This window comes from Stenella coeruleoalba (assembly GCF_951394435.1).
Source record: "Stenella coeruleoalba genome assembly, chromosome: 10".
NCBI classification, from domain to species: Eukaryota; Metazoa; Chordata; class Mammalia; order Artiodactyla; family Delphinidae; genus Stenella; species Stenella coeruleoalba.
In genome coordinates, this window is record NC_137156.1 from 98,768,483 (window position 1) to 98,791,515 (window position 23,033).

Genomic DNA, 23,033 nt, shown 5'->3' on the forward strand with positions numbered 1-23,033 from the left:
ACGTAGGAAAAGGTAGCTTCCCGGGAACCATTTTGTAAGGATTCAGACTCAGTGGGTCCACAGGAATTTTTGTATTTTTGGCAAGCACCCCACAAGGGCCATGCTCTGGGTCCTGCTGCTCTGTTTTAATGATAGATACTCTTAAAGGTTTCATTTAATACAGCCTGTCGTTTTAAAACGAATTAAAGCCAAAGACTGCTAAGATATAAGAAGCAAATAAAGTAACCGTTATAGCTAAGCAGCTGTCTCCTTTCTTTCTCAGATAACTTGGACTTTTTTTGGTCCAACTTATCCTAGTACAGGGCAAGCCCCATACCATGCGTGCCTTTTTATCTTCAGTATTAATATAGTGCCTGGTACCTAGTACATGCTCAATAAATGTATATTTAGGAGATGTCCCCCCTTCTGCCTATAGGTGTGGGAGCTGGCTTCCTTTCGAGTAAATCCCCGGCTGCACACAGCCCAATTTTATTTGGGGGCCTGCCTGATTTCTCCGACAGGGGCTGGGGCTGGAGGGAGCCTGCAGACCAGCGCTAATTGGTGTCATTGAGTAATTAATGCAAAATCAGGCCCCGAGTGGATTCCCAGGGAGACAGACACTGAGGGAGGCTTTCATGCTTGGTGGGATGGGAGCTGCTTTCTCAAAGGACGTTCCCAGAGCGCCCAGGCGACTGGCGTGGCCCGGTGGGGGTGGCTTGGCAGCCGGCATGGGGTTCGTGGAGCGAGCGTGGAGGGGGTTTGTGTTGGTGCCATGGTTCTGCACAATATGGAGCGTGGCGAGTCTGACTTTAGAGAAGCACAAACCCCAGGCTGGGTTGTAGGAGCCAGGCCTGTGTCAGCCCTGAAGGACTGGTGGGGTCTGAGGGAGGGCCATGGCTGATCACGTTGGCTCAGCGCAGCCAGGGTCCCCCTCTCCTGTGGCCTGGGCCCTCTGGGACCCTCCCCTCCTGCCCCTTGGCACACTATTCAAGGCTCCCGAGGATGCCTCCTCTGTTTATCTGTCCTGCTTTTCGCTTCTGGTCTCTGGGCTTCCTCGTTGCCCAAGTATCCCATGCTCCGTTTTCTGGCCTTTGCTTTTGCTAGTCCCTGGGCCTAAAACAATCTTTACCCCCTCCTTCTCCTGGCTAAACTCTATCATCCTTCAAAATCTGGCTCAAATATCATTTCTTCCAGAAAGCTTTCTCGGACACCTGTGGCAGTCAGGAGAGTTTGGGTTATGCTGCAGTAACAAAGATCTTACTTAGTAGCTTGAAGCAACAGAGTTGGGTTTCTTTTTGTTTTTGTGGCTTTTTTTTTTTTTTTGAATGAAAGGTTATTTAAGTTCTACAGTACTTTACAATTTTCAAAATCTTCACACCCATGATTTATATAATCCCATAATAACCCCTTAAAAAAAAAAAACCCTACCCCTGTCTTGCTCCTCCCCCCTTCCCTCTCCCCACTGGTAGCCACTAGTTTGTTCTCTGTATCTGGAAGCCGGCTTCTTTTATGTTTTATTCACTAGTTGGTTGTATTTTTTAGATTCCACATAGAGTGATATCATCCAGCATTTGTCTTTCAGCAGAGTTTGCTTCTTGCTTCTTGCATTTAAAAAAAGCCACCCCGCTCATGTGGGGTGGCAGGAGGGCTCATGTACTCACTTGGGAACTTGGGCTTCTAGAGGTCCACCTTGACACATGCTTCTGTTATGAGAGCCACACTAGGGCGAAGAGAACATGGCGGACCACACCGCCTGCCTCTGAACGCCTCCGTCTGAAGGGAAGTGTGTGCCGCTGGTCAAAGCAAGTCCTCTGGCCACCGTTGAGTTCAGCAGGGTTGTGTAATCTCCCCTGAGGGAGGGACCTGGGATGTTTATGGACCGTCCTGCCGTCTTCCAGCACCCCTGAGGTGGGCTAGGTACTTCTCGGTCTTCCCAAAGTCCCTGTGCTTCTTCCCATTGCAGCTCTTACCATACTGTTTCCATAAACCATCTGCTAACCCGCATCCTATCCCCCATGGAGCGAATCCATGAAGGCTGTGGCTGAGTCTTTCTCCTTTCTGAGGCTCCCACACCCGGCCCTGAGTTTGGCTCAGAGAAGACCCTTGGTGAATGGTGGGCGAATGAGTGGGCTGTCCTTGCCCCTCTGCAGCACTAGCTTTGCTTATGGTGGGGTCAGTGTGGGCTATCTCCAACCCCCGTGACTCTCTGCCCTCCCTTCTGCAGGCGCCGGGTCCTGGCCATCTCAGATGGGATCGAGCACATCGGGAACCTTCGCTGGGAGCTGGCCTTGTGTCTGCTGGCAGCCTGGACCATCTGTTACTTCTGCATCTGGAAGGGGACCAAGTCCACAGGAAAAGTAAGAGGTGGATCTTTAGCTAGCCGTGGGCAGGGGAGGGGCGAGTCGTCCTTGTACAAGCCACAGGGGACCCAGAGAATGCCAGGGGGCTCACGTGGCGAAGGCCAGCTCCTGAGTTGGAGGCTAGGAGGATTGCTAGACAAGGAGTCCAGAGCTGGAATCCCAGTCCACCGCCTGTTTGCCACACACCTCGGGGTGTTCGGTTCTACCTTCTGAGCCTCAGTTTGCTCACCTGTGAAATAATAGAGCCTGGTCCTGTTTTCTAACTGGGTTGAGAGTCATATAAGGAAAGTAGAGTTAAGGTGCTTTGGAAAGCAGGAAATGCTGAACTACTACCATGGGGTTTTTGTAATGAAGACCTGCACTCCAGGCGTGTGCTAGGGCAGGTGGTGCTGGGCGCCTCCGCTACAGATCCCGAGTTCTCACCAGCCTCCATCTTGTAGCCTTGCTGTGCCGGCTGCAGCAGGTGGCCTCCAGGGCCAGTGCCTCACAGGGGAGGAGAAATGGGGGGAGACAGCCAGCTCTGCACTGCCCTGGCCTGGAAGGTACTGCGGCTCTTCCACTCACAGGCCACCGGCCTGAGCCTAAGGCCCAGGCTTACCAACCGCCAGGGAGGCTTAGAAGTGAGGGCAGCAAAGGGCCGTCTGATGCGTACAGCCATCTGTACCACAAGTCTCACTAGAGGTTATAACTGTGTAGCTCATGGCCAAGTCCAGCCCACTCCTGTATCATATCAAAAAGAAAAGAGGCGGGGGAGAATTAGTTACCAACGTTCAGAAATCAGGAAGTTTCATGTGAAATATGTGGAAAAAGAAGTAGGACTCTGTTGTCGCTCGGAAAGTTGGAAGATTGGGCCATGCTGGGATTGATGACCTACCCGGTAGCAGTGGGCTGAGTGGGAAGACTGGGCCACGCTGGGCTTGCACGCCTACCCGGTAGCAGTGGGCTGAGTTGGGCCGCAGCCACCTGCTTCTAGGGATACTAGGTTGACCAGTCCCCACCATTTCCATCACCCCTGGTCCTGTGGCTGGGCGTCAATGCCGTTAGTTTCCTCATTTGTGGAAAAGAGGAAAATCAGACTTTTTTTAAATGCCTGTGTCACCCTGACCGTGTCACTCCCCGCCTGCCTGCTTCTGGTAGGCAGTTGCTCATAAACTTTATTCTAAGTTATTGGCTGGGGCAGTGGGTGAAGACGAAACGTCCAAGGAAATAGGAACTTAATAACTCCGGGACGTTTTGCAAAAGATGGTCCCCTTGGCTCCCACAGGGGTAGGTGAGATGAAGAGGAAACTGCTAGAATGTGGGAGGCGGGCAGACCTGCAGGAGGGGCTTAGGAGAACACAGAAGAGATACCAACAAGCCCCGTGCTGTGGGCTATAAGGAGGCCAAGGATGGACTAGAAAGTCGTCATAGCTGTGCCTCAGGGACCGGAGAGTAGAACAGAGACTCTCATGTCCCCTCAGCCGAGGTGATTTTGCTGATCTTTGCTTTCTCTGGTTTGTGTCTTAAAGACAATAGGATTTTTTTTTGTTTTTCCAAACATAAAATTCATTGCATTATCGACTACATGCATCCTGCCCCCATGCCCCCCTTGCTGCCTCTTCTGGCTAAAGAAGAGGAGAAAGACTGGAGGGGGTGAGAACCAGGGTCTGGAACCATGGTCCACACCTCAGGTCTCTCTCTCTCACTGGCTGAGACTTTGGGTGCATCACTTAACTTCTCTGAGCCTGTTTCCTCTTCTGCAAAACAGGGATTGATGAGTGACCTCGTCTCAGGGATGGTTGTAGGAGTGAGATGCAAGGCTGCACATTTCAGCACTTAGCAGAATGGGGAACTGATCATATGTGCTGAGTAGACGGTGATTTAAAAACATCTTGTTATAAAACTTATTCATTCAAGAAGTAGTTTCTGAGAATCTGCTTAATACCTAGCATTATTCAGTGGGTATGTAAAGATAGATAAAGCACAGCCTCTACCCTACCCAGGTGACATATGTGAACGTGCTTTGTGAACCATAGAAAAAAGGGAGGAGGTATCATGGGTGGTGCTCTTATTGCTCCTACTGTGATGACCACCTTTCTGCGAGTCCGTGCTGGGCCAGCGAGGGCTGCAGTGATGAGGTTTTGGTGCGGGTGCGCGCATGGGCTGTCCACATGCATGTGTGGCTTTGGGCTCTCGGGCCTGGACCTGGGCCACGGCAGAATTTCATTCCACTTGGCCCTCAGGAGGAAGCTCAGTCCCCAGTGGGGCCATTTGCCATTGGCTGGGACATCGAGCCTGTGTGTCAGAGAATCCTAAGGCAGGGACCAAGTATCAAGGAAGAACCGGTGAGCTATGTTCCGAGAGATTTCAGAGAAGATTTAGGGAAGGCAAGGTGACGGTTGTTAAGTACTTCAGATGCCCCTTCCATTCAGACCTTGAAACAACCCCATGAGACGCAGGGGCTAGCATTATCCCCATTTTACAGATGAGGAAACTGAGGCTTCGCGGGGTTATGTAACTTGCTCAAGGACACTCAGGTAGGGAGGGGAGGGCCGGGATTAACCCCAAGCCTCGGTGACCACATAGCCCATGCCTCTGGGTGAGTGGACCATCGTTCCTGTCGTCTGTGACCTGAGGGCAATGACCGTTTCCTCGCGGATTGGTTATGAAGAGGCCGTTGACGAGACTGCCTAGAACATAGTAGGTGCTCTATGATTGTTGGTTGCAGCTGGATCTAAATGGGGCTATTAAGGGAAATGCTGAAGTCGTATGAACAGTTCAGTATTTTCCTCAAGACTGGGTTTCATGGGCTCTTCCCCATGTTTCATGCCCAAGACCAGGGTAAGTGTCCAGGATGAGATGTGGTTTGCTGGACCTGTGAGGTTCCTTAGAGATTATCTGGTCCATCTGCACCCGTATTTTATGCATGAGGAAACTGAGGCTCAGAGAGGAGAAGGGACTTGTCCATGGTCTCACAGTGAGTTAAGTGTCAGGTTAGGACCTGGTCTGGTGGCCCAGCTCCCTGGCTGTTTATAAATGACAAGGTTCTGTAGGTCACATCTGACAGTTTGGGGAGACCAGGAGAGCCCGGATCAGCATGTGGGCTCCTCAGGAGAGGGTCTGATGCTTTTGTTACTGTTTATCATTCATCTCACCTTGAACATGAGCCCAGTGTCCAAAGGCTTTTCGATTTTGTACAAAAACAGTTAAAAATAAACACAGGGTCATCTGAGTCTTCCTGAGTGGGCAGAGGTTGCCCCTGCCGCCTGCCTGCGGGACCCTGGCCAGAGCCGCCCTCAGGAGTCAGTTGAAGGAAGCAGCGAGAACTCCATATTCCTGCTGTTGTCCAGGCCACGCCCGAGTTGGCTCTTCCTCTGCATCCCAAGTTCCAGCGTGCTCTCCATACCTGGGCTGCACCAGAAATTTCTGAAATTTCATTAACTTGGAAAAAGTTCCTGGCCGCATCCTGTCTCCAAGGCAAAAACTATAACCCCAGCCTTAACTCAATTGAGAGCCCATCCCCTGCTCAGGAGTTCATGCAGACGCTGCAGGCTCAGCCTCTTGGCAGGTGGCTCTGTAAGTAGGGATTTCGGATCACATCACAAATAAGCAGATCACAGATGAAGCCGTGGCAAGGTGATAGGTGAAGGTGTAGCAGTGCTCTCTAGCGGCCCGAGGGGCGGTGTGTGGGCCCCGACGCTGTGTTGGCGTCATTGCTCCCACCAAGGACAATCGCTGTATGTGACCTTCACTCCATCACCTCCTGCGCCTTCCTCAGTGCTTTTCATCCTTCTGACATCACAGAGGCCCGCATGCAGCATCTCCCAGAGTCAGGGCAAGCAACATCAACTCTCAGAAGAAGCTGCTCTGGCTGGAGAGAGAGTAGCTAGGTTCCAGCTTTGGTACATAGCGAGCGGCACATGGCTGTTGCTTAGTGAACATTTGAGGAACGGATGAATCCTGCCTGGGCAGGGCCTCCTTGCGAGGTGCTGGGACACACTGGGGAACAGTTAGACAGTCGGGTCCTATGAACGTGGGGCTTCTAATGGCGGAGAACTGGCTCTGGAATGTTAGAATATAGCTTGTCCGAGCTGGGAGGGTTTAAGTCCAAACCCTATTATATAAATAAGGCAGTGGAGGCCCAGAGAGGCCACGAGATTTGCCTAAGACCACCCTGCTTGGGAAGAGCAGCGCTGGGATCCAAATCCAGATCTGTCTGCCTTCCCTAGGCCTGGTACTCATCTGTTCTCATACCTCCAGCTGTGGGTTCACGTCCAGGTTCAACGAGAACACATGGATCCGATTTCTGAGCGCGTGGCAGGGGCTTAGTAAGCCATTTATTTTCTTGCCCTGGTTTTAGTTCTACAAGGTTATTTTTCTTCTCTCTCTGGACAATATTGGAAATTCTCACAAGTCTGGATTAACAAAATAAATAAGAACGTTTCTCAATTGTATATCAAGTCCTGAGAAAATATAGGATTCTGAAACACTTGCTTTCTTCAGGAGGAAACGTCCAGGCTGTTTATAACTGGTCATCTTCTGGATGATAATCATTTTCAACTGATAATGGAAATCAAGTGGCTAAGACATGGAGACATCTTTGTGATTTTCTTGTGTCCTTGTTTTTTGTTTTTAAAGATTTTATTTTTTAGAGCAGATTTAGGTTCACAGCAAAATGAGGCAGAAAGTACAGGGATTTCTCATGCACTCCCTGCCCCCAACACTGTATAACCTCCCCCATTATCAATATCCCCCGCCAGAGTGGCACATTTGTTACAACTGATGAACCTACTTAAACACATCCTAATCTCCCAAAGTCCGTAATTTACATTAGGGTTCACTTTTGGTGCTGTACATTCTGTGGGTTTGGACAAATGTGTAATGGCATGGATCCACCATTATAGTATCATATAGAATAGTCCCATCGCCCTAAAAATCCTCTGTGCACTACCTGTTCATCTCCCCCCTTCCCCATCCCTGGCAACCACACACACACACACAAAACCAGTCTTTTGCTGTCTCCATAGTTTAGACTTTTCCAGAATGCCATATCATTGGGATTATACTGTATGTAGCTTTTTTAGGTTGACTTCTTTCACTTAGTAATGTGCATTTACGTTTCCTCCATGTCTTTTCATGGCTTTATAGCTCATTTCTTTTTATCACTGAGTAATGTTCCACTGTCTGAACGTACCACAGTTTGTTGATCCATTCACCTATGGACAGACATCTTGGGTGCTTCCAAGTTGGACAATTAGGAGTAAAGCTGCTGTGAACAGTCGCGTGCAAGCATTTGTACGGGCATATGTTTTCAACTCCTTTGTATTAATATGAAGGAGCATGACTGCCGGTTCTTATGGTAAGAGCATGCTTAGTTTTGTATGAAACCATGAACTGCCTTCCAAATTGGCTGTACCATCTTGTATTCCCAACAGCAGTATGAGAGAATGCCTGTTATCTGCATCCTTGCCAGCATTTGGCATCGTTGGCGTTTTGGATGTGGGCCATCCTAATAGATATGTAGTGGTATCTCTTTATTGTCTTAATTTGCATTTCCCTGATGACAGGTGATATGAAGCATCTTTTCATATGCTTATTTACTGTCTGTATATCTCTTTGGTGAGGTGTCCGTTAAGGTCTTTGACCCATTTTGAAATCGGTTGTTTGTTTTCTTATTGTTGAGTTTTAAGAGCTCTTTGTGTATTTTGGATAACAGTCCTTTATCAGATGGGTCTTTTGAAAATATTTTCTCCTCGTCTGTGGCTTGTTTTCACATTTTTTTGGCATTGTCTTTTGCAGAACAGACGTTTTTAATTTAATGAAGTCCAGCCTATCAACTAGCTCTTTCATAGATTGTACTTTTGGTGTTGTATTTTATCTAAAAGTCTTTGCCATACCCAAAGTCATCTAGGTTTTCCCTTATGTTATCTTCTAGGAGTTTAATAGTTGTGCATTTAGATCTATGACCCGTTTTGAGTTAATTTTTGTGAAGGGTGTAAGGTGTGTGTCTCGATTCATTTTTGCATGTGGATGTCCATTTGTTGAAAAGACTGGCTTTGCTCTTTCCTTGTTTTTTTTTTTATTTGCCCACCAAATCCATCTTGCCCATCGCCGCCACCAGGTCCTCCCTCTGGTCTCACAGGCCTCAAACCACTAACTTGTTTTGACAACTTCTCACCTAACCTCTCCAGTTGTTGACCAAGTCTACTTTGTAATCACCCTAGAAAGCATCCTGTCTTGTCCATTTTTATTGTCCATCCATCCACTCAGCCACCCACTAGACATTCAACAGTAGCTCCCCAGGACCTCCAGAGTGAAAATTGCTCTTAGAACTTCCCATTTGCACAAACATATTGCTGACATGCAGAATGACACAACTGAAATCCTTTATGTTCTATGAAACAATAATTTCAAATAAATTCAAGGTGCTCCTGTCTTTATTCTATGTTGTCATCCTACAGCATGGAAGCAACGTTAGGGAATGGTGATAGCCTAGTACCTGCTATGCATATTCTTTGAAGACTGAAAAAACCGGTCCTTACTACGTGTCCTTCTCGTGTGGCTTTGCTAGGCCTTAGTCCGACCTGGGGATCGGTCAGCATTGGCCTTTGGCCAGATTTCACCTATGGCCTGCTTTTGTAAATAAAGTTTTATTGGAACACAGCCACATCCGTATGTTTCTGCGTTGCCTTCAGCTGCTTTTGTGCTACTACAATGGCAGAGCTGAGTAGTTGCAACAGAGTTTGTGTGACCCACAAAGGCTAAAATATTCACTATCTGGCCCTTCACAGAAAAAGTTCATGGATCTCTCCTCTGTTAAACTAATTAATGCAAACTATTTGCCGTGTAACAAGAAACTAACACCTAAACTGCTGTCACCCCAAACGTGGACCACTTCAGATGCTGAAAAGCTACAGTGATCGTTTGCAATGGAGAGCTTTTCTGAAGGAATCTTAAAATCTCACCCCAGCCTTTCCAGCTCCTAAATGTTCTGGTTCTTGTATCCAAATGCTCACTTGCTATGGATGTTACTCATTGATTCTTCTGTTCATTCATTAAATGTTTATCGCTCACCTACTGTGTGCCAGGTACCAGGCTGGGGGCTCTTTTCAGTGGTGAGCGAGTCAGACTGTGAAGCTGACTGTTGGTGGGGGAGATGGAGAACAAGCAGCTATAGAAACGCTGTGGGCGGAGGACGGGGGCCTTGAGGGGGAAGAATTAGGGCAGGAGACATTCTCACGGGGGGGGCCAGGAAAGCCTCCCTGAGAGAGGCCCCAATCTGTGATGGGAAGGATGTGAAGGGATTGGCCTGGTGAGCAGCGCAGATGACATTCTCAAGTGGGAAGGACTCGGTGAATTTGAGAGGCAAAGTAAAGGTGGAGGCCAGATGGAGTCGATGTTAGCAAGTGATGGGGCAGGGGACAGACTAACAGCCATGGTGAAGGGTCGGGGATTTTATTCTAAGGGCCGTGGAGAGCCGCTGAAAATTTTTAAGCAGGGGTAGCACGATCTGACTTTCATCCTGAAAAGCTGGCTCTGGCTACTCGTGGACAATGGACGGGTGGGAGCGGAGAGGCTGGGGAGCTCTAGTAGCGGGTGACCAGGGGGAAGGTGCAGCGGGATGGAGAGAAGTGTCCAATCAGAGACACCTTTTGGTGTGGCGTCCTCCTTCTGCGGGACCCGATGCTGCACAGGAGCCTAAGACCTTTCTCTCTCTTTTGAGTTTTGAATGGGGCGGCTTGCCCAGCTCTTGCCTAGATGCTCTGCCCTCTGCAGGCAGCCCTCCCTGCCCACCAGCTAGTCAGGTGCCCCCTCATGCCACCCGCACTCCCTGCCCAGCTGGCCGCTGTTCTTTGCTCTGTCCCCCTGGCGGTTCCTTCTTCTGTCCTCCTCTCAGAGGATGATTTATGGATTTTTCCCCCTCGTTTCCTGGTCTCCAGGAGCAGTGGTTGGGAGGGGAGGGTGCTACAAAAATAGTTCTGGCCTCTTCCCTGCCTCCTCCTAGTGCCACTTTAAAGGAAGCTGCAGGATTAGCTGGGGTTTTAAGCAGAATCCTGCCTGTTCACTGCTTTAGGCCACTGTTTTTATTCTTTTCAGAGCTCCAGGACACCAAGGCAGGAAAGAAGAAAACACACACAGACACACTCACACAGAAACAGCTGCAAATAGCCTTGAATTGATTTATTTTTTTCTTTTCCTTCCTTCATTCACAAACAAGTAGAGGAGTTGGAGGTAGTACAAGGACTCTTTCTTTTATTAAAGTGTAGTTGACTTACAATATTAGTTTCAGGTGTACAACATAGCGATTCAATGTTCTTATAGATTATACTCCATATAAAGTTATTGGGAAATATTGGCTATATTCCCTGTGCTGTACTTACATCATCCTTGTAACTCATTTATTTTATACCTAGTAGTTTGTACCTCTTACTCCCCTTCACCTGTCTTCCCACTGATAACCACAGCCTGTTTCCGTTACATTTGTGCAAGGGCCCTTAAACAGCCCGCGTTCTCTGCATGATGGTGATGGTAAAGCAGATGTTTCAGTGGCACTTTGATCCAGGCCCTGTTCCAAGGCGCTTGCTACATTAGCCCGCTGAGCCATTAAGACAACCCTATGAGAAAGGTACGATTGCTATCCCCATTTTACAGATGGGAAGACAAAGGCTCACGGGGCTTAAGCTGCTTGCCCTAAGATCGTGAGGGATCACACCCCTTCGGGAGCAGGGAGGAGCAGGGCGGGGCCTCTTGGCCGGTGAGGGTGCCTGCTGCCTCCAGCTTATCCCAGACCTGCCAGACGGAGATGCAGCCTGGAGGGGCCATCCGTGGCTCCTCCCTCGAGTGTGTGCCTTTTTCTCCCTCCCTCCCACTACCACCAAGGGGGTTTGGAGCTGCCAGCAGGGAAACCCTCAGGAGCCCCCCACAGAACATTTATGCTTCAGGAGCGCCCCATAAAGTGGCTGATGGATTCAATGAGGCATAAAGCAGGAGTAAAGGGGGCAGGGGGGAATGAAAGGGAAAGATGTGTGAAAGGGGAGAGAACAGGCCCAGGAAAGGAACTGGGCAGTGCTGTCTCTCGGCCCTCAAGTGGCCTTTGTTGCAGCCTGAAGCAAGCGGGGACGGCGTTGGTGGTGGGGCTCTTCCAGCGCCCGGCTGCTGTCTGCATTCAGAGAGGAAACTAGAGCGTTCATGAGATGCATGCAGAGAGCCCCGCAAGGAGATCCCCTGCCTTCCGCCCCCAGAGCCCGAGGACACCCCAAGCCACTGCTGAGGGGCCTTTGTGCGATGTTGGGAGCACTTCTCACACAACTGGTCCGGGGAGAGCCGTAGATTGTAACATTAAGTCAAAAGAGTTTAGCGTCTTGATTCAGCCCTTTCTTTGGCCTTGAATGACGGCGCTTCACCTTTAGCGGGAACCCTGGCAGCGAGGAGGGTTGGAAAGGAGGGAAGCTTTGCGACTCAGTAATACCGTCTTTATTAAAGCACAAAGGCCCCCCAAAGTCTGAGTGGTTTCTGGGTGGGAGGGGTCCCGCGGCGCTGGCCGCCTCCTGAGAAAGCCCTCGGAGTACAGAGGGGGGCCCAAGGGGAGTGGGCGCTGTTAACCCTTCTGGAGCGCCCCGGGGAGCCCGGCCCTGCCCGCAGCCCATCCACGTGCGGCCGTCTCCCTGGGAAACGAGCCGCCCTCCCGCATGGCAGCGTCAAGGAGTCAAGTCGGCTTTGCACTCCACGTGAGACCAAGCGAGGTGTCATGGGCTGAACCAGAAACGGGCAGAAGTGTTTACGTTGAGCCTCCTGAATATTAGCACCAGGCTGAGCACTGCAAGGGGGAGTTTAAAAGAATGGCTAGCTGTGTACCCTGCCCTCCAGAATTGGGCAGAGAAGCTGAAGACAGAGCTAGTGATGAAGGATGGAATGAGCCGACGTTTGGTGTCAAGAGTCCTGCCCCACAACCCGCCAGCGGCGTGAGTTAGTGCGGCCACCATCGCCCTCCCTGGCTGTCTGTGTTACTCCATTTCCCTGGGCCTCCGTTTCCCCTTCTTTCAAGGGTAGCGTGACAGGTGCAGTGACAGGTGGGGGGGCTGCGCTGGTGTCACTAGGGAGAGAACTTTTAAGTCCTGGCAGCCAGAGCATGCCGGGGGTGGGGTGGGAGGGGTCAGCATGTCCAGGAGGCTCCGGGCAGGTGACGGGTGGGCTGGCTCTGACAGATGTGGTGGGAACAGTGACAGGCAAAGGCCCAAAGAGACATCTGGGGGAGCAGTGAGGGATGGCGTGAGCCTGTGCAGAATGCAGGCCGGGGGCTAAGCAGGGGACTGGCGTGTTGTGGAGGCGTCCGTCACTCCACTGTGCTTGTCTCTCACCAGGGTGTCTGCAGATCCCCTCTGCTCCCCACCCCTGTGGCCATCTTTGTCGGTCAGCATTCAACCAGAGCAGCAGAGCCAGGAGATACGTATTCAGAGATTCCGTTGAGGAATTGGTGGTGGTGAGGGCTGCCTGGGCAAGTCTGGCGTCCAGAGGGTGGGCTGTAGCTCTCTGCAGGAAACGATGCCCACAGGTGGGCGTTCTCCATTAGGGAAACCTTGGTTCTGCTCTTAAGGCCTTTGAACCGATTGGATCAGCCTACCCAGATCATCTAGAACAATCTCCCTTACTTAAAGTCAACTGATTATGGACTTTAATCACATCTATAAAACACCTTCACAGCAACACCCAGATTAGTGTTTGCTTGCATAACTGGGACTGTAGCCTAGCCACCTAGCAGAGCCTTCCCAGCACCTTCATCCACGTGCCCCCCACCTCACCCCCAGATGTTGGCACAGCAGGCCACCCAGACCCAGGCCGCGTGTTGGCCACTGCCAGACTCTGCTTTCTTAACCATGGCTTTCGTCATGTACCTGTTCCCTCAGAACTCCACCATAGCTTCCCAGCATCTATAGCACCTACTCTGAGTCTTAAAAATTGCCCAAAGAATATGTAACAATAGCTATTTCAAAGTGAAAAATGGTCCCCCCCAAATCACTTCCCTGTTGCCCTCCAATCCTTGTACACATTTCGTATAACCATAGTTTGTACCTCATTTAATCATAACATGATAGAATTGAATGTTTTGCCTTTTTCATCACAGAGCCTTCCTGCTGCCCCCATTTTGCCAAAAGACGATTTTTAAATTCCATTGAATAAATCTTTCATGACATCGTAAACTCTTCCATGACTTACTGGACTCAAGATACTTAGAGTTTTTCCAGTCGTTGAAAATGCTAATGGGAGTGCTTGATTCATGTGGCTTTCCTTCCCTATGGGAGATCATTTTGCTAGGAAGGCTACAGGGTGTGAAACCTCTGACAGAATCAGTCTTATCTGCCCCAAGAATCTTTGTCTACTTTCCCTTCCCACCCCCTGCTTCCTGCCGGGCTTCCAGCGTCTCTCTCCTCATGCCCAGATGCTCATGGTTGAAGGCCCAGCTCAAGTCCGGTCCTGGCATTTGGGAAATGTTAGGATTGGATGAAAGAGGTAAGTCTCCTTCACCCCAAACACCTGTTCCCTCAGACCCGCCTCCCTGTCCCCACTTTCCACCAGCGCTCCCTTCTCCATGTTCACTTGACAGATGAGCAGGGTGACCGGGGGCACTTTGCCCCCTTCCAGCTCTTGCTTTCTCACCCTCCTGCTGTCTCTTCTCCTCCAGGAAGCCTTCAGGGGCCCCTCGCACCCTCATCCTTCGCGGCTTTCTCTTCACTCCGAGGCTCTCACCTCGGCAGCATCCGGCTGCCCTGAGTTTGCCTCTCGTTGTCTCGTGACTGCTGGGCTTGTGGGCCCAGAGTGATTTCCTACCCTGTAGGGCAAATATTTATTAAACATGTCCTGTGTACCGTGTCCTGTGCCCAGGACCACAGATATCAACTCTAAACAACCTTAGAGGCTAGAGTTTAGAAGACAGGTAAACAGGCAGTTACAAAATATCACTGTGCTGGGGATAAATGCAGGAAGCAGTGGGATCCACGCTGGCTGGGGAGGTACGGGTGGTTATTAATTACCCAAAGGCAGAGGAGGAAGGAGATTCCAGGTAAAAGGAACCACGTACAAAGGCCAAGAAGCTAGCTTGCATCCTTTGTCCTCCCTCCTCCCTTTTTCCTTGCCTCTTTCTTCCTCTTTGTGTATGCTGACAGAGCACCCGTGGCTTGTCGGGGGCCCTTGTGCATTTCTCTGTCCCCGGGGTAGCCCACGTGGTCGGTGCTGGGAACCATCGCGTGTTGATTCAATCAGCCAACAAGTGTGTGATGCCTGTCACATGCTAGGACCTGCTTGATGGATTGAGGTGAAAGTTCTAAAGCACTTCCTGGCAGTCACACGACCAAGCTCTCGTCCCCGCCCTGCCCGCCCCCTGCCCTCCCTGTGGCTAAAGAAACAGCAGAGGGAAAACCGTTCTCGGGGGAGAGAAGTGGAAAAGGAGGCAGGGTGGATGGCAGCTGCGTGTGACCTGTGTGCAGCTGTAGGTGCGAGACCCTCTCTGGGGATGATGAGCAAATGGAGGGTGACTGCAGGTCGAGGGGGTGCAGGGAGATGAGCAGGGGGCACAGAAGCTAAGGGGTCAGGCTGCCCAGGTTCAAAGCTCGGGTCCTCCCCCAAGCTAAGGAAATGCCTTTTACAGAGCACCTACTGTATGCCTGACATTGGGCTCGGCACTCTCTGTTCATTGTCTAATTTAACTTTACAGCAGACAGTCAGGTGAGGGTCAGCACGCCCACTTTATAAATTAAGTCCCGGAGGCGTAGGTGATGGGCATGGGTCACGTGGCTAGCAGAGGCAGGATTCGAACCCAGGTCCGCCAAGGTGGAAGCCGATCCCCAACCACTGTTCTTCCCACTGGTGAATGCAGAGCCCTCAGTAAGTGAACCTTCAGCCGCCCCCCGGCCCGAGTGCTCACTACGGGCCCACCGGTGGTGGGAGGGTGGGAGAGAGCAGAGCCCGGCGGACAGGAGTTTGCATCACAGCTCTGCCTCCAGCATGACCCTGGGGGTGGGCCTTTCTTTGCCTCTGAGCTGTTTCCTCAGCCTTCACTGGGGGCAGTCAGAGGACCCATCTCGTTGGGTTGCTGTGAAGCTTAAGTGAGGTGCTGCCTTTAAATTATCTGCTTATCACACAGTAAACACACAAATCGCTATTGTTTTTATTTTATGGCTTGTAATTTCTATAAACCCATTCTCCAGCTTAAAAGAGTTTTCAGTCTAGTGGGGCAGTAAGATTGGATTCACTCACTTGGAGATAATTAACAGCATTTTGTAGTATAGATGAACTGTCAAATGATGGCTCGGTCAGTGCTGGTACAGAGTTTGGATAAAGAAGTTGCTGTGGCCCAGAGCTGTCTGGAAAGTGCCCCTGGGAGAGGTGGGACGTGAGCTTCACGCTGAAGGATGGCTATGTGCAGGAGGAGGGGTAAGGAAGGGGACCATCAAGCATGGCTGTGGAGGTTGGAAGCGATAGGCTGGGCCAGACTCCAGGGTCGGGCTAGACTAGGTCCCGTGGGCAGGTGGGCAATGGGGAGCCATTGAGAGTTCTTGAGCAAGGATGTATTTGAGGAGAGTGGAGGGGTCCCCGACACGCCTCACATTGCACTCTGTGCTGGGCAGCAGCTGCCTTCCTTCCTGTTGGACAGCCGCCCGTGGGTAATAAACGAGAGCCCTCCAGTGAGAACATTGGAGCAGGTAGTAACTCACTCTGCAGAAGCCAGGCACTGCTGTGGCCCTGAATCACAAGTATGTTGTGTAACAGTTATGACTGGCCCGGTGCTCTGACGGTCATCGTATTGACACCGGGAAACCAGTGCTGCCTCTGTGCCAGCACTGGCACCACAGCCTTTACGAGCCCCGTTTATAGACCCAGCACCCCTGTTGATGGTGAGGATTGTAACACTGCCTTTGCCACCTAGAAGTGCAAGTCATAAATAATCTACCAGCACAGGTAAGTCTGAGAAAATCTATATAATATCCCAGCTGTATTTTAAAGGAAAAGCAGAAAGGAAGCAACTTATAATAAAACAACATGTGTTTCAACATGTAAAGGCTCAGACACAGACATAATCTAGTCGACGGGTACCAGCACCACCCTGGAGTGATTGCATTTGGCTGCGAGATGGGAGAGCCACATGTTGTCTGTACTTTTCCTCTACGTTTTACATCTTGAAATAAGAGCCAGCACCTACATTATTATAGAATCTCCGTGAATACCATGGCTACAAACATGGACTCATAGAAGGGAGTGGCACTGGCTACTCAGGTTCCACTGGTGGCATCGCCGGTAGTGACGTGATCTTCTTAAATGATGGATAACATTTGGTAAAGCACTGAATAAAAGATAGCACCATCCACCTTCAATTTATATGGTAATTGCATTTCTGGAAAATTCAGTTTATATTAAAATGAAGTGAAATATACTTTGAGGTTATATGTAAAGCAGAATCAGATTCTAGGCTTAATAATTATAAGCAACCCACACCCATGAGCGTCTGGTGGCACGTTTAGAAATCATGAAAAACAGGGCAGTATTGTTGTGCGGGACTGTCCCCGTGCATGCAGGATTGCCAGCTTTCCTAGGCCTGAGTCATTAAATGCTGACCCTCAGTCTTTGTGGTCACCTAAAATAGCCCTATGTGTCTCCAGGTTGCCCTTTAGGTGACAATACTGCTTTTGCAGCAACTGCCAACTTATCTTAAATTGTTTAACCTTTGCAACAACCCTTTGAAGTAGATGTTTTCATTCCCATTTTCTGGATGTGCACACTGAGGCTTGGAGAGGTGCCGTAACCTGCTCAAGGCCCCAGAGCTGGGACCAGAACCCTCTCTGTTTTTCTGCCTCAGGAGAGCATTTAGTACTGCATTAGTGTTTTATGGAACAATGTGCCTTAAGGTTACTTCAACATGCATTTATTAAACACCTACTGGATTATAGGCACCCTGGTAAGTCCTGGAGACACAGAGGCAAATACCTAAGATGTGGTCCCTGTGCAAAGTGTGGGCTGGTACAGAGAGAGGGTGGAGTGGGGGGTCATGGCTCAGGAAAGGAACAGAAAGAAGTTCAGGGTGGCCAGTGCACAGTCCTTGACAGGGAACGGAGGGAGACGGGTTGGAGTGGCAGGCAGGGGTGGCTTAGGAAGGCACCTAGTGAGATGCAAGTGGTGGAGAGCCACAAAGGGCTTAAAGCAGAGGAGTGTCGTGACCGGGCTTTCTTTAGAGAAAGGCCACCATGCTTGTGGCATGGGGAATGGGTACATGGGACCTGAGGCTGCATTCCACATAGTAGTCGTTCGGTGGGAGGTGGTGGCAGCTTTCGGAGAGAAGAGGACGGTTTGAGAAATACACAAGGGTAAGCATCCACCCTCGGTGACTGAACGCAGAGGGTGTCGGGGGCAGAGAAGTCCAAGCAGCTTCCTGGCTTGAGTGCCCGCGCTTGGTGGAGCTGTTGAGTGAGTTGGGGTGGTGTCAGGGGAGGGAGAAGTTGGGCCGGAACTGAGGGAGATATGCCTCTCTTTGGGGACCCGTTACGTTTGCAGTGCCTCTGAGACTGGCAAGTGGAGATGTCCGGGTGGTGGACGGGAAGCCTGGAGCTCGGACAGAGGGATGTGGAGTAGAGTCATCAGTTTGTGTGTTAGGATTTCTTTACCTGGGGCCCAGGGATGCTTCGGGGGGGGGGGGGCCCTGAAACCCCTCGGAATTGTATAAAAATGATGGGATCAGGGGACTTCCCTGGCAGTCCAGTGGTTAAGACTTCGCCTTCCAATGCAGGGGGTATGGGTTCGATCCCTGGTTGGGGAGCTAAGATCCCACGTGTCTCACGGCCAAAAAACCAAAACATAAAAAAACAGAAGCAATATTGTAACAAATTCAATAAAGACTTTAAAATTGGTCCACATCAAAAAAAAATCTTAAAAAAAATGATGGGATCATGTGAATAAGTACATTTTTCTAGGGTATGAGTCCATAGCTATCATCTGATTTTCAAAAAGGCCTGTGTCCCCCAAAAGATGAGAAACCTCTGACATGCCATATTTTACCTGTTCTAAGTTACACTGGTGTTTTATATGCCAGAAGGTACATAATACGTCCAGTGAAGAAGGATGTACGTCAGAAGCAGAAATACTGCTAGTTAATCTGCTCTACGTTACCTTCACGTTGGTTATTCCTTTGTGACACGTGAAATAACCACACCGGACTCTTGTTGCTTTGAAGATTATTTATCTCTCCCAAAGGAACCGGCAGGTTCTCCTGTCTGCAGGGGTATTGTTTGAGGTACGACAGCGATCAGTTTGCATGTACTGCAGTAACAGCATAACCCAGCTTCGTCTACTGGTGCGTATCTTCTCAGATCCATAAAGTACTTGGTTGTTTCTCTGCAAGAAAATACAGGATCGTGATCATTTCTCTAATGATTTATATTTGCTTTACAGTATCAACTTGAACCCTCTGTCTGTGAAACACAGTGTAATCTTTTAAAAAGACGTTTTAAACATCAAACAGCAATTGATTTAAATTAAATTGATTTAAAAATATTTTAACCAACAGAGCCCGTAACTCAGCCAAAGTGATGATGAAAGGATCAGCTCTGAGCCAGGTCCCTTACACTCAGAGAGTGCTAACTACATGCCACCTGGGGGACATCCTGATTTCAGAGACAACAAGATAAATAGTGCTAAAAGAACGCATTTTAGAGTTGATGGCATTAAAGCTCTGGGAACGGGTGGGATACCCAGGGAGAGAATTCAAGAGAAGCACCGAGGCGTAAAGATATGGGACTTGGGGAGATGAGCGGTGGAGGAAGCCGAGTTCTCTGGGAAGTAGAGAAAGGCTGGTTGCGGGGGTGGGGGGGGGACCTGGAAGAGAGTAGGAGAGGGAGGGCCCCCTGCAGCTGGCCACGCCTGGGGAGGGCAGCATCGGGGCTGCAGGGCAGTGGATCCCGACTGTGCGTCTCTCCCTTTCAAAGGCTTTATTCGTTTGAGTTCAGAAGTTGAACTCAAAGAGGACACAGTGAGGTTGTCGTGTAGGTGACACTATTATCCAAGAAAGAGACACAGAAGGAGGAACAGATTGGGGGAGAAAGTAACAATTTTTGTTTTGAGCATGAGGTTGTAGGTAGGAAATCCAGGTGGATGTACACAAAAGGGTGTTGAAAGTATGGGTCTTAAACTCAAGAGATACCACTGGGCTGGTGAGAGACATTGAGGATCATGAGCACATCAGTGGCCCCAAGAACCGCAGGAGTAGGTAAGAAAAGCCACGGGAGTGTGTAGAGAAAGAACAGATGTGGGAGGAGGCCGGACTTCCGGGAAACCGCTTAGAAATCTGCAGACCCAGCAAGCAGCCCCCATGACAGCCAGAGGGCAGGGCTCGCTCCTGATCTACCTTCGCATCCTCTATGCCTACTGCAGTAACTGGCACATGACAGATGCTAATCAGAGTTGGCTGACTGGTTGATGAATTGATGGAAAGAATGTGTGAAAAAATGAACTGGTAAAAGACTAAAACATGAGGAAGGGAAGCAGGAATGCAGAAGCATCTAATGGGGGAAAGTTTTTAAGCTGGGAACTGGGAGAAAGACGTGTCCGTTAATGAGGTGCCCTGGTGTCCTTGGGGAGCGGCCCTTGAGTGGAGAGTTGGGAAACAAGACAGATGGCCATCACCTGAGGCAAGAACAGGAGGCAAGCATGGATTCTTCTTTCAACCAATGAAGCTGTTTTGGAAGGAGCGTGTTGCAGCTAGCACAGGTGGTCTGGGAAGGACCCGTGTTGCTCAGGACGCCTGAGAAAGGGCCCAGGAGAGCCCCCCAGTCGTTGCCCTGTGGGATGGATGAGAAGCAGTCTGTCTTAGGGAACAAGTGATGCTTACAGGATCCAGGCAGCATCTTGCCCTTTCTGGCTGCAGACACAGCCCCTGAGCATGGACGCTGTCCTCTCCCCTCCATCACTAAGAGTGTGTTGAAGACTAAAGTAAGAGGACATGGAGTGGTGTTTCTTGTTCGATAACCTCCCTGCACCAGTAAACCCTTGCCCGGGATTTAGGGGTGTGCTTTCATGGTGCCCTTGGTTGCCATGGCGACAGCAGCCTTCTAGTCCAAGAGAGATGGATGGTGTTTAAATCACTCTAAGCCAAGGTACCAGTGTCTTTTCCAGGCCGTAAATAATAGCTCCTAATGCTGGTGGAAGCTTGGCTGGGCTCTGCACGGAATATTTATGTTCTTGGGCTCTTCGGGGGATTCGTTTTCATTTTTGTGGTCTTCGTGGTGGAGATGTGTAAAAATCAATAGCATCGACTCGCTCGCTCATCTTAATTCACCATGAAATAGGCTTAAACACCAGACTCCCCCTTCCAGTGATTTTTTTTCTTTTTAGGTATCCTGTGGACAAGGACTTGAATTGGGCTCCGCAATCTTTGTGCATGTGGTTGTTCTTTAAGTCTCTTGTCCCCTGCGGACATGGCTTCCCTGCCACCGTGCAGATCTTGTTTCTTTCCTAGAGGTGAGGTTCCTAGGCTGAAGCGCCCTGTGTGCCGACCCTTCTTGTTCTAAAGAATGTATTCACACAGCATGTTCTAGATCAGGACTCCTTGGGAGCAACAGGACAGCCTGTTTCCCTTCAAAGCCCAGCTCCAGGAGGACCTCTCTGGCGACACATTGCCACCTGAGCTGCCTCTGTGTCCCTGAGCTCCCACTGCTGCTGTCCCCCCAGTGGTCCTTCGTCATGACTGTCACCGTCTGGGTCTGGCTCATTCATCAGCATGATGTCGAAGACCAGCACAGGACCTGGCACCCAGTGGGCTTAATAAATGGCTGGTGAATCGAATTGGACAGAATGTCCTTTACTTTCAGATGGAGAGGCTCGAGCGAGAGCAGACTGTTTGCACTGAAAGCCCGTTGTAGACACATGGGTTGATGTCCTGTTTTGTCCCATTCATTCTCACTGGGTAATTGGGGTCAGAATGGACTCATTCACCGAGTGTTTACAGCTTTCATAGGCCTCAACGAGGAGCACGCAGAGCACGCAAAGATAAGGCCCTTACCCTCAGTAAGGGAGAGGCAGGTGCACGAGAGTAAAGAATGAAAAAGGGCTCAGGAGGAAGGAGAGCTGTTGAGTAGGGCTGCTGTGCCTGCTGCTGTGTAGACACTGGCTCGTGTAGCTCACACCTGCCATGAGGGGTGGGAACTGTTATCCACATTCCATGGACTTAAGAACCCACGGTTCAGGGACTTCCCTGTTGGTGCAGTGGTTAAGAATCCACCTGCCAATGCAGGGGACACGGGTTCGAGCCATGGCCTGGGAAGATCCCACATGCCGCAGAGCAACTAAGCCTGTGCGCCACACCTGAGCCTGCGCTCTAGAGCCCGCGAGCCACAACTACTGAAGCCCGCGCACCTAGAGCCCGTGCTCCGCAACAAGAGCAGCCATCGCAATGAGAAGCCCGCGCACCGCAACGAAGAGTAGCCCGTGCTCGTAGCAACTAGAGAAAGCCCGTGTGTAGCAACGAAGACCCAACGCAGCCAAAAGTAAATAAATTAATTGAAAAACAAAACAAAACTTACGGCTCAGAGGGATTGAGTCAATCTGCTGCATTATTGTCTGCACTTTACAGAAAAGAATAGGAAGACCTAGAAAGACAGCTTGCCAAAAATCAGCCACATACATGGAAAGCACCAGAGGCTGGGTTTTGAACTTGGATTTTCTGGAGTCAAGGCCTATCCCGTATCTGTGTGCTGTATTGCCCAGTGTGCTGTAGGCTATGGAAGGAGCATTTTGTCCTTCCTGGATGGCCTCATGCTGAGACCTGGAAGACATAGTAACTGAACTGGTCTTGAAGACTGGCGAGATGTTGGTAAGTAGAGAAGGAGGAAAGGAGCTTCTGGGTGAACAGAAGCAAAGTCTTGCACGTGGGAAAGTGCAGGGTTTGTTCGGGGAACACAGGGAGGTGTGGTGTGAGATGAAGCTGCCCTTGAATTCCCCGTGGGGCTGGGTAGTAGTTGAGCGTCGGCTTTGGAGTTGGATGGCTCTGAGCTTGAATCCTACCTTCTTCTATCTGGGCAACCGTGGGCCAAATACTCTAATTCTGGGTGCCTCCGTTTCCACCTCTGTGCAATGGGAATGATACTACTTTCTGTCTTTTAGAATTCGATAGCGTAAGAGCAAAGCGTGTAGAGCCAGCAACAAAAACTAGTCCCATCATTACGTCATTACCGAGTATCCCCTGATCTTCCATTTCTCCCAAACTGAGCACTTTCCCTCTTGAGCCCCCTGCTTTCAACCAGGATGTCCCTGACGACTAAATAATAAAGCCATGGGATCTCAAGGTTGGAACAGGCCATGGGTGTGGATGATCTTTTTGGTGCCAACCATCAGCAAGAAGAAAGAGTCACACCATTCCCTGGCCTCCTGAGATGTTGGGCTTCCTGCCCACAATGCCCCAACCCTGATGATGAGATTAGATGTTGAGTGAATCCTTCTCTCCTGAACTACCAGGGCTGGGGGTGACATTTTGGGGTCAGTGTCCGAGAAGTCTCTGCAAGTTCCTCTCCATAAGCTGCACGTGAGCCCCCAGCAACCACGTACCCCTCAGTGGGGAGCCCCTGAGCCCCTTCCTCGCGGGGTTCCTGGAGCCCCACAGCGGTTGGTGATGTTCGTTTTCCTCAGCTTCTCCAGAAACGCGGCTTCCCCCTTTGCAGGGCAAGCTTCATCCCTGACATA

General features: G+C 50.2%; 1 protein-coding gene across 1 annotated transcript in view; it reads left to right on the forward strand.

Moving 5' to 3' along the window:
- SLC6A11 (solute carrier family 6 member 11) overlaps window positions 1-23,033 on the forward strand; it is a gene marked incomplete at its 3' end in the record, with an annotated part of 119,659 nt that overhangs the window by 21,703 nt on the left and 74,923 nt on the right. Inside the window, exon 5 of the mRNA XM_079933859.1 lies at window positions 2,204-2,336. Coding sequence (XP_079789985.1) covers window positions 2,204-2,336 — 133 coding nt within the window. The remainder of the gene's footprint in view (window positions 1-2,203; window positions 2,337-23,033) is intronic.